At 37.7% G+C, this 12,412-nt stretch overlaps 1 protein-coding gene across 3 annotated transcripts in view; it reads left to right on the top strand.

Annotated features, from left to right (window-relative positions):
* The first annotated feature begins 454 nt into the window (after positions 1 to 454).
* The window catches only part of LOC123514531 (mitochondrial dicarboxylate carrier-like), a 43,797-nt gene continuing 31,839 nt past the window's right edge, over positions 455 to 12,412 (top strand). Inside the window, exons 1-2 of one of the 3 annotated variants that reach the window (XM_045272437.1) lie at positions 455 to 799; positions 1,674 to 1,787. In XM_045272437.1, coding sequence (XP_045128372.1) covers positions 1,698 to 1,787 — 90 coding nt within the window. In that variant the 5' untranslated portion in view covers positions 455 to 799; positions 1,674 to 1,697. Of the gene's footprint in view, positions 800 to 1,667; positions 1,788 to 12,412 lie in introns of those variants that run through there. The other 2 variants (XM_045272439.1, XM_045272440.1) reach the window with 2 other exon arrangements.

Below are 12,412 nucleotides of genomic sequence, written 5' to 3'. Positions count from 1 at the left end.
TCGCACAATTCTCTGAATCTCCGCCTGGCGCCTGCGCAAAGGGTACGCTGCCGCCGGCAACGACGTAAATTAAATATTTGTTATGTTGCCGTCTTACTGTTTTGCTGAAAAAAAGTGTGTATATTTACGATGAACTGTATTTCCGAGGTCACAGTAGCCATCGCTACGCCCTTGAGTGAGGAGTGTGATTGGCTGAGAGAGTAGGTGCGTCCTCAATCCTGAATGCTGATTGGCTAATGGCTACACGTGCAAATCTTGTTTCTTTATACAGTTTTACTCTGTTAATGTTTTTATATCAAATAATAAATGTGTTTTACAAATATAAATAGTTACAGAAATGTGTTTTATGGTATTTATTAAACAAAGGGCAATGAAAACAAATGTCATACTACTATACTGCCTTAGAAAATGTATAAAAAGTTACCATAGTAATAAGATACGTGGTTTAACAGGCAGTTATAACAGTAGGGGAGCGTAAGATGCAGATGATATGATGTAACAAGTATATCGGGAAGGTCGTTATCAATTATTCGTTGACGAGCATTCGTCAGCTGTTGTGAATCTCCGTGTCCTCACGCAAATTTCTTTGCGCCTCATTATTTGTACAACGCTTGTATGTTCATAATAATAGTTGTTGATTCGAGTGTTACGTGTGGATGTGGTGTGAGTGTGTGGTACTGTTGCCTGGTGGGTGTTGTAGTGCACGGTGCACCAGACAAGACAAGGTCACTATTGGGCAGCCTGGCTGGTGCCTCTCAGGCTCTCAGCCTCACTTACTCCTCAGTGATAACGGCCTCAGGTAACTCCTCAGACACTGTTTTGTGGCACTATTCATCGTTGCAAGTGTGGAATGTGTAATCTTAGTCACTTCAATCTGTAAGGCCTTGAGTCACAGTAAAGTGATTTTTACGAGTGATTCTTGACTGATGATTTATTAATTCATGTGTGAGCATCTCGGATGACTTGATCCACAGATGGCCATAAGATATAGTTTTGACTGGTGTCGTGTGATGTTTGTAGGAAATCCATTATTGGATTGCTTCCTGGAGTATTTGAGATTTTGTTCTTTCTGAAGGAATCTACATGAATAGTAATTACTCTATATTAAGTATTGATTCATGTGTTTTTTTTTTTTTTTATTGATGACAGTTATCATATTAGCTACACCATGATATAAAAAAACTAACATGACCAGGTGTCTAATTAGTGAAAGGCACAGCACATATTTAGTATACTCCAAGAAGTTGTGAGAAATTTATCTGAAAGCGAGACACAACCTAGCTAGCCACAAGGACCCTTCATCAGGCCACACAGCTCTCAAGATCATTTTGTGTCATAATGCTCATGGGTATGACAGAGCTTGCTGGTGCTTCAGAATCCTCAATACCATGAACACTTGGCTTAATTTTTTTCAAGGTCTGGTCTGGTACGTGGGCCAGTCCCTACCCACAGAAATATTTTATCTATATCACCTTATCTATATGCCACTCAAACATCTATATTAGATCCTCATTTAATCTTTTTTTATATCTAACAAATGTATCCCATATACGTACAGTATTTATTTTACTAATATTCACTGAGATAATTTTACCAGATCTGTATCCTTATCCATATTTTCTCAGATAGCTAATTGATGCATAAAATATAAATATATTTCATATTTTCCCCAGAGTTGACTTGAGAGAGTAATAACAATGGGGGAGCAACGAGCAGCCAGGTGGTACTTCGGAGGTATGGCTTCCTGTGGGGCTGCGTGCTTCACGCACCCTCTCGACCTCCTCAAGGTTTGTCTTGAATAGTGTGTGTATTCAGGAATGAATTCTGAACATTTGCATAGTAATTTTACCATCCACAGCTAATTTGTAAGGTAGATTGGACATAGAACTTCTGGGTCTACTAAGCAGACCAGCTAAAGTTCATTCATATTATAGTTAGCTACTTGTTTAGTGCTATTCTTCACATTCCTTGTCTTAACTGCTTATGAAAGGCTGTTAAACTTTACAGTTATGTTGGGCTCACTCCATATCAGGTTTATTGTAACTGCTTGTGTATATTACAATGAAATGTTTCTCTTTCATTATCAGAGTACAAGGGTTTGGCGAGCTTTGTTCTGCATACTTGAACTGCTTACATGCCTTGGCAGTGCTGTGTTAAATTTGAAATCAGTTCAGTTCAATAATTATGAATGTATTATTTTAATTTGATACATGTCAAGTATTGAATTATTTTTGTATAGTTTTAATTCAGCTGTAAGCCTGATTGCTGTCAGTTAGATGATGGTACATAGTTAAAGGCTGTATAGACCACTGACATAAAGATTGTACTCGGTGATAATATAAAGGCTGTACGGACTGCTGACATAGAGATAAAGGCTTTACTGGGTGATAACATAAAAGTAAAGGCTGTACAGACTGCTGATATAAAGATAAAGGCTGCACTAGGTGATAACATAAAGATTATACTGGCTGATGATTTAAGGATAAAGGACCAGCTTGAAACCATAACAGACATTCAGTTTTTTATGCTGTTGTCCATCTACAGATGCATATATTTGTCAGGATCTTCAAGAACATGAGACTTACTAAGGGCTGTAAAACAAACTGAAGGTGACAGAGTGCCTAAACTTGAAAGAGAAATGAATAAATAACATAAATAAATACAAAGATGAAAACTGGAGCATTCCAAATATTAAAAGGTCATTATTGAGGTTTCTTGATATTCCACTCTTAAATGTTTGGTATGTTTGGTAAAATGAAAAGTAAGGAAAAATATCCCTAGGTCTGGTAATGAAAACAATGATCAAAGATAGTGATCAACTTTTACTTTAGAAAAGCAAAATATATATTGTGTGTGTGTAATTACCTAGTTAACTAATTGTATTTACCTAGTTGTTTGTTACAGGGTTCGAGCAAGGCTCATAGTGACCCATATCTATATTTATCCAATTTTTTTTTTTTATTTGTGCACACTTTCTGCTGTTACAATCTCTTCACTTAATCCACTCCAGATGTCCACCATCCTATGTGGAAAACTGAACTTCTTAATGTTCCTCAGACACTGACTTTACATGATTTTCTTGGAATGTCCTCTTGTTTGTCTATCTCTATCCTCCATCAGTGTTATCAGGTCTTGTCTATCTATCTTTTTCATATGGTTTACTAACTAATACATTGTTATTAGGTCTCCTCTATCCTGTCTATCCTTCAAATTTGGGAGTTCCATCTCCTTCAGTCCTTCTTCATAGGAAAGATACTTCATTTCTGGGACCATCTTTGTAGTATTCTTTTGGATTCTTTCTAGTTTCTTGATATCTTTCTGCCTATATGGTGATCATACCACTGCTGCATATTCTAGTCTAGGTCTTATTATAGTGGTTATGATCTTTTTCATTACAGTCTTTTTCATGTAAGTGAACACCACCCTTATGTTAGTTAGTGTTAATGTCTTGTATGTTGAAGCAAATAGTTCATTTATGTGTCTTTCTGGAGTCAGGGTGTCTTGTATAATCATTCCTTGGTCTTTCTCTTCACCCCTTTTCATTATAATCTCTTCTCCCATTTTGTTCCCACATATGTCTTCTATTACTTTTACCCATTTCCATTAGCTACATGGCATTTTCTGTTATTAAATTCTAATTTCCACTTTTGACTCCATTCCTGGATCTTACCAGTATCTTTTTGCAATTCCATACCATCACCATTGTTCCCTATTACTCTCAAAACTTTACATTATCTGCAAATGAATTTATGTAACTATTCAAACCTTGTATATTGTCAACATATACTTGGAACATATATGATTGGTGCCAGCACCGAATCCTGTGGTATGCCACTGGTTACTGTGATCCAACTTGATGGGGTATCTCTTATCATTGTCCTCATTTCCCTATCTGTTAAGTAGTTGGTCATCCAATTAAAGATATTTCCCTTTATTCCTCCCATGTGTTCTATTTTCCCCTAAGAGTTTTCTATGTGGTACTCTGTCAAAAGCCTTGTTAATATCTAAAATACACATCCATTTCTCCCTTGTACTTCATCTATTTATTACTCTTGTATAAAAGCTTAGTAAATTTGTTAGGCATGATCTTACTTTTCTGAAACCAAATTGTGAGTTATTAATTATTTCCTTTCCCTCCAGATATTCTAACCATTTTTCTTTAATAACAATTTCACAGATCTTTCCTACAAAACTAGGTAGTGACACTGGTCTATAATTTATGGGCTCAATCTTTTTTCCTTTTTTTGTATATTGGGACCATGTTTGTTTTTTCCATTCCTTTGGTACCTTCCCTTCCATTAGAGAGTTATTGATTATATCCCAAATGTGTGTGTGTATTTACCTAGTTGTAGTTTTACAGGGCCTGGGCATTACGCTCGTGTGGCCCTGTCTCCATATCTACATTTGTCCAACTTTTCTTTGAAGGTATGCACACTCCTTGCTGACACTACATCTTCACTCAGGCTATTCCATGTTGCTATACTTCTTTGTGGAATTTTTTCATGTTCTTGAAGCATCTTCCCATCCTCAAGTTTTTACTATGACACCTTATGCTTCTACTGGTGACTTTATCTCTTTGTAACAGCTCCTCATTATATATTACATCCATTCCATTCATTGATTTGTTGACTTGTATTAGGTTCCCCTTCTCTCTTCTCTGTTCTAGTGTTGGTAGATCCAAAGCCCTCAGTCTTTCCTCATATGTCATCTCACTTATCTCTGGTACCATCCTCATTGCCATCCTTTGCATCCTCTCCAATTTCCATACATGTTTCTTTTTGTGTGGGGACCACACCACCCCTGCATACTCCAGTCTTGGTCTGATCACAGTGGATGTCAGTTTCTTCATTATATCTTTATCCATGTAGTGGAAAGCCAATCCGACATTTCTTACCAAATTGTATGTCTTGCCAAATATTTTGTCCACATGGCTATCCTGTTGATTATTCTCTTGTATAGTAACTTTTTTCAGTTCTACACTATATGCAATTTTGTAGATCCCCTCTGGTCATATTCCACTCCTTCCCAATTTCATGACATGACTTTTATCCACATTAAATTCAATCTCCCACTTCCTACTCAACCTCCAGAGCATCTTGGCATCATCTGCAAAGAGGTTCATGTAACTATTTACTTCCTCTGGCATGTAATTTATGTATACAAGAAAAAGTAGAGGCATTAACACCGACCCTTGTAGCACTCCACGTTCTACTGTTCTTCATTCCAATTTAATATTCTTTACTACCATTCTCATCTCCCTTTGTCTAAGGTAACTCTCCATCCACTCTAAAGCCTTCCCCTTCAATCCTCCTTTATTCTTCAACTTCCATAGCAATCTTGAATGCAGTACCTTGTCAAAAGCCTTTTTTGAATTCAAGTATGTACAGTCAACCCATCCATCTCTCCTGAATTATGTCTATTGCTCTAGAGTAAAAACTCAGCAAGTTTGTTATGCAAGAGGGGTCCTTTCTAAAACCAAATTGTCTGTCTGAGATTAACTTGTTGTCTTCTAAAAACTCAATCCATTGTTTCTTTATCACTCTCTCACACATCTTGCACACCACACTGGTTAGTAACACCGGTCTATAGTTTAAGGGTTCCTCTTTCCCACCACTCTTATACATGGGGACCACTTCAACCTTTTTCCATTCCACCAATACAGTGCCACTTTCTATTGAACATTTTATAATGTGTATAGGGCCCACTAGTTCTTCCTTGTATATTCTCAGTACGCTAGCTGAAATTTCATCCAGTCCCATTGCCTTTCCTTCCTCTAGTTCCTCCATCAATTTATATATTTCTGACTTTTCTACTCTGATCTCGCCTAGGTGAACACCTTCCTCACGATCATCTGGCTTCTCAAATTTGGACTCGAGTAAAACCTTGTTGAAATCTGTTATTTAATAATTCCGCCATGCTTTTCAGATCACCACTTATCCTGTGTTTGTCTCTCAGTCTTTCAATAGCCTTCTTTGGTTTAATTTTTCCATTTATAAATTTTTATAAGAGTTTTGGTTGCTTGCATTTTTCCACAATGTCTTTTTCATATTCTCTCTCTTCCTCCTTCCTCACTTTCATGTAGTCGTTCCTTGCTAATTTGAAATTTTCCGTGTTTCTCGTATTTCTGTTTCTCTTCCATTTTTTTTCCATGCTTCGTCCCTCTTTTTCTTTGCTCTGGCACACCTTACATGTGTGTGTGTGTGTGTGTGTGTGTGTGTGTGTGTGTGTGTGTGTGTGTGTGTGTGTGTGTGTGTGTGTGCGTGTGTGTGTGTGTGTGTGTGTGTGTGTGTATTCACCTAGTTGTATTTACATAGTTGTACTTTTACAGGGCCTGGGCTTTATGCTCGTGTGGCCCCGTCTCCATATCTACACTTATCCAATCTTACTTTAAAAGTGTGCACACTCGTTGCAGACACTACTTCTTCATCTAAACTGTTCCACGTCTCAATACATCTCTGCGGGAAACTTTATTTTTTTATATCTCTCAGACATCTTCCTTTTCTCAGCTTTTTACTATGCGATCTTGTGCTTCGGATGTCATATTCTTCTTTCAAGATCAGTTTCTCATTATCATGTGTGTGTGTGTGTATTTACCTAGTTGTATTTACCTAGTTGTAGTTTTACAGGGCCTGGGCTTTATGCTCGTGTGGCCCCGTCTCCATATCTACACTTATCCAATCTTACTTTAAAAGTGTGCACACTCGTTGCAGACACTACTTCTTCATATAAACTGTTCCACGTCTCAATACATCTCTGCGGGAAACTATATTTTTAATATCTCTCAGACATCTTCCCTTTCTCAGCTTTTTACTATGCGATCTTGTGCTTCGGGTGTCATATTCTTCTCTTAGGATCAGTTTCTCATTATCCACTTGGTCCATTCTGTTGATCAATTTATAGACTTGTATCAGGTCACCTCTCTCCCTTCTTTGTTCCAAGGTTGGTAGATCCATAGCCTTTAGTCTCTCCTCATATGTCATCCCTTCAAGTTTTGGGACCATTCTTGTAGCCATTTTTTGTAGCCTCTCCAATTTCCTTATGTGTTTCTTTTTATGAGGGGTCCACACTACTCCTGCATATTCCAATCTGGGTCTTATTATAGTATTTATCAATTTCTTCATCATTTCTTTGTCCATGTAGTGAAATGCTACTCCAATATTCCTCAGCAAATTATATGTTTCTCTAAAAATTCTATCAATATGGCTTACTGGTTGATTGGTGTGTGTGTGTGTGTGTGTGTGTGTGTGTGTGTGTGTGTGTGTGTGTGTGTGTGTGTGTGTGTGTGTGTGTGTATTTACCTAGTTGTATTGTACAGGGTTCGAGCAGGGCTCATAGTGTCCGTTTTCCATGTCTCCATTTATCTAATTTTTCCTTAAAGTTATGCACATTATGTGCTGTAACAACTTCATTATCCAATACATTCCATTTTTCTAATGTTCTGTATGGGAAATGTATTTTCTAATATCCTTCACACACTACTGCATCCTGATCTTCTTTTCATGTCCTCTTGTCCTTCCATTTCTATCAACAGCACCAGGTCTTTGTCTATCTTTTCAATATCATTTACTATCTTATACGTACATTGTTATTAGGTCCTCACGTTCTCTTCTGTCTTGTATGGTTGGCAGTCCCATTTCCTTCAGTCATTCTTCAGGTAATTCATTCTAATCTTAGTAAAACAAATGTCAAATTTTGTAAACATTTCAGTATGATCGATAACTTAGAAGAGGAGGGAAGAAGGGTGGGAAGGAGGAGGGAGGTTGCTGGATGATGAGTTACCATCCATGAAAATGTCTTCTGTAAAGAATCTCCTGGTGTGATTCCTGTGAATCCACTACTGGAGTGCTTTGGCTCACTAACACTTGCACTCTCACCAGATTCCTTATTTTCATCACTAATAAGCCTTTTTGGTGCCATCATAAGTTTCTAAATGAAAAACTACCGACAGAACGCAGAAGAATGTTGTTTTTTCTCAAGACTGCGGCAGGACTAAGGATGTGCACTGGCATCGGTATACCGGTATTACAGTAATACAGGCAACCCCCACTTAACAAAGGTTCACTCAACGAAATTTCGCTACAACGAAGGTTTCATTTTACTACCATCTACTCGTTTAACGAACACCAAACTTGCTTTAACGAAGCTTTATCCAGGCAATTTTTTTTCCAAGTTTGAAAGGCCCACCGTATCACGCAAGCCGACAGGCTTTTGAATACACCAGCGCCTCTCGTGGACAACACGCACGCCACTCACTGCCCCTCTTCAAAACAATAACAGCGTCACCAGCAGCTCGTCTTCCCTCGCTCAATTTACCACCAAAACACCCCGCAATGTCGCCTAGCATTGCTAAGAAGACCAGGAAGTCTCTTGCTCTCGAAGTGAAGCTGGATATTATTCACAGACACGAGAGAGGCGAGAAAACTAATAGCATTGCTTGCCACCATCTTGACTCCATCTACTGTCTCTACTATTTTCAAGTCAGCAGACTCTATTAAGAAGGCTGATGAGACCGTATCTTCCTTGCAAGCTAAAAGAACCACCTGAACTCGTGACTCTACAATGGATAAAATGGAAAGCCTTGTGGAAATGTAGTACATAAGTTTTGTATGTGATACAATGATGCGCCCTTTGTTTACATTCCACAGGTTGCTGGTTAGTGTCTTTCCCGTTTCACTCTCCCTCCCTTCATAAATTTAAAATCATCAACATTATAAAGTTATGTACGTACATACATTAGTGTACATTATAATGACTTAAATTAAACTGCCTAAATGTTTAACTTCATAATTTTTATTTTCATTAAACCTTTCACTGTACTATGATGCATTCTCGCTTTGTTTACTCTCAGTGGAAGTTCAAGTCAGGGGTTAAACTTGTTATAATCGGTTCGCTTTAACGAAGTTTCGCTTAACGTAGGGTTTTTTAGGAACGTATCCCCTTCGTTAAGCGGGGATTGGCCTGTACTTGTATTACCAGAAATACGGTATCAGAACGGTACAGTGGCGGCTGCAAGAAGGGAGATGACAGACTTTTGTATATGACCAAATGTGTGGCCGTTTGATTCTTTTTACTACTAATAAGCCTTTGGTGTTAATGTAAGTTTATAAATTAAAAACTACAGATAGAATGCAGGAGAATGTTATTCTGATGACTGCGGCAGCATGTCACAACTGGTGGAGGGGGAACAGGGATGCCAGGGAGCCTTTGTTTACAACCATGTGTGTGGACGTTTGACTATAAAATATTTTTTTGAGTATTAAATCAAACTTTTGCGTTAGAATATTTAGATGTTTGAGTATTGAGTCTCCATTGTATCTTGCTTATTTGTTTTTCGGGGCTCAGATTTTTCTGTATGATCACTCCCAGATCTTTTTCCTCTTTAGTCTTCATTATTTGTTCCTCTCCCATCAAATAGTTCCATACTGGTCTTTTACTCTTTCCTAGTTCCATTATGTGACATTTCTTGGCATTAAACTGCAATTTCCACTTCCTGCTCCACTCATAGATCTTGTTTATACGTATCTTCCTGCAACAGCAGGCTGTCCTCTCTGGTTTTGATAACTCTTAGCAGCTTTGCATCATCAGCGAATAAATTTATATAACTGTTTATCCCAATGTGAATGTCATTTACATAAATCTGAAACATAATGGGGGCTAACACTGACCCTTGTGGCACTCTGCTAGTTACTTTACCCCAAGTTGAGTATATATCTCTGATCACAGTTCTCATTTCCCTATCAAATGATCTCTTGTCCATTCTAGCAAAGTTCCTCGAAGTCCTCCTATGTTCTCTAGTTTCCAAAGTATATAGTCTTCCATGAGGGACTTTATAAAAAGCCTTTTTAATATCCAGGTATACTGTGTTTATCCATCCATGTCTGTTTTCAAGTCCTGCAATAACTCTTGAGTAGAAACTTGATAAGTTGGATACACATGACCACCCTGTCCTGAACCCAGATTGTCTGTTTGATATGACTTGCTCCTCTTCTAGAAATTTAACACATTTTTCTTTGATAATTATTTCACACAACTTCCTAAAGGCACTTGTAAGTGACACTGGTCCGTAGTTTAGTGGTTCAGTTGCCTTTTCTCCTGTATATATCGGTATTACGTTGGCTCTCTTCCATTCTAGTGGAACTTTCCCTTTATTTATTGAACTTGTAATTATTTCCCAAATTGGATCCAGTAGTTGCTCTTTACATTCTTTTAACACCCAGCCTGATACACCATCTGGCCCCATTGCTTTACTGACTTCCAACTTATCCATTAATCTTCCAATATCCTCTTTGTGCACGGTGATCTCCTGTAATCCTTGGCAATCCCATGTCACATTAGCTTCTGTGAAATCATCATCTGTAGTGAACACTGTTTTGAAGCTCTCATTCATTATTTCACACATTTCTTTCTCTGTTTGGTATGTCTTCCCTTCTTTGATTATTTTTTCTATTGTTTCCTTATTCTTTTGTTTTGCCATTTATAAATCTGTAGAAAAGTTTGAGTTCATCTTTGCTTTTATTCATATCTTTTTCAAAGTTTCTTTTGTCCTGTCTCTTTTACTTTAATATATTCATATCTGGCATCCTTGTGCTGCTGTTTGTTGTAGTCATTTCCCTGTTTTATGAGTTTCCTCCACACTTTATCTTTTGCTTTTTTATCTTGTATGCATCTAGCATTGTACCAAGCATGTATTTTTTTCTTAACTCTATAAACAGGTACAAAATTTTTTTACTCCTTCATTATATTTCTGTAAGAATATGTCATATTTCCCTTGTACTGTCTTTCTGTACATAATATTACTCCACTCAATATCGGCAAAATAGATCCTTAATTTTTCAAAATCCACTCTTGCATAATTTAATCTCTCTCCTTTATAGTCATCTCTGTAACTTATCTCATCTTCCTCCAGAATGTGCATCACTAATGTCACATGATCACTTCTACCCATTAGACTAAGGTATTGTATGATTGGAGGGGGCTCTGGTTTCTTTGTGAAAACTAGGTCAAGCAATGATGATTCTTCTTCCCCCCTGTACCTTATTGACTCTTCCACCCACTGGTCCATTGTATTAACCATAGTCAACTGTAACACTTTCTCGCTCCACTGTCCAGCATTATCCAGTACTTCCATCTCTCTCCAGTTTACTTCTTTACAATTAAAGTCTCCAACTAAAAGTATTCTTCTATCTCTTCTTATCATGTTACCGAGGCACTTTATCACCTCTCTTGGCATATCTTTATGTTTTTTCTGTTCTTTGGTGAAACATATGTAACTATAATTTTTCTCTTCTACAAATCTTGTTTTGACTGTTACTCCCATTACTTCCACTATGTCCTCACCATATTGCACATCCTCCACACATATATTATCACGAACCATTATTAGCACTCCTCCTCCTCTTTTATCCTTCCTGTCTCTCCTCCAGGTATTATATCCCTCCTCTTCAAAGTTGACATGGATCCATCCTCTCAGTTTTGTTTCAATGATGCACATTACATCCGGCTTTTTATCTTTCAAATAATCCCTAACTTCCAATATGCTTGATAACAACCCATCTATGTTAGTATAAGTCACTCTTAATTTCTTGCCTCCTCCACGACCTCCTCTTTCTTCCTTAGGTACCACTTCTTTACTGTAGTCTCATATTCAGAACCCTCCAGTAAAACTTCTTCTTTATCTCTGTCCTTTTCTCGTTTTTTTTTTCCCTTAGCTTCACTTCTTAGTACTTTCTCCTTTTCCCTTTCCTTTAAGTTCATATTTCTTTTTATCCATATATCCTTGTGTTCAGTATCATCTGCCAGCTTCCCTTTCCTAGCCATAGATTCCTCTACAGCCACTTGGGATCTCATTTTCACCTTCATTGGTCTTCTACCCCCTTCACTGTATCTTCCTAGCCTGGTCACTTGCTCCACCTCTTGGTCTAATTCTTGTGCGCTGTCTTGTACTCGTTTGATAACAGTTTTGGCCAATTCACTCTCTTCACGTTCCCTTGTGAATTTATTTAGATTTTTCTTTTCCTTCATCCCAAAAATCATGAAGCTCTTTTTCTTGTCCACAGAATCCCACACCAGATCTTCTTTCTCTTTAATAACTTCAATTATGGCAACTTTCATGTTCTCCTGAATTTGTCTCTTTACAACCTCTGAAAATTTTTACTTTTTCCTCTTCTTGCTCCTGCTTCCATTCATTTCGTAGTTCCTTCAGCTTGTTTTCACCCAATCCACCTTCTGCCCTATGCACAATCCCGTCCTGCACTTTAACCTGCAAGCTCCTTAAGGAGGTTTCATAGTCTTGGCATGTGGCTTTTAGTATGTCATTTTGTTTCTTTTATTTCTTATATCTCCTCTTTCAGTCCTTGATTGATTGCACTGCACACACACTGCGTGTGTGTGTATTTACCTAGTTGTATTTACC

The sequence above is a fragment of the Portunus trituberculatus genome, chromosome 38, assembly GCF_017591435.1.
Source record: "Portunus trituberculatus isolate SZX2019 chromosome 38, ASM1759143v1, whole genome shotgun sequence".
Lineage (NCBI taxonomy): Eukaryota > Metazoa > Arthropoda > Malacostraca > Decapoda > Portunidae > Portunus > Portunus trituberculatus.
This window is presented reverse-complemented; position numbering and strand designations above follow the sequence as displayed.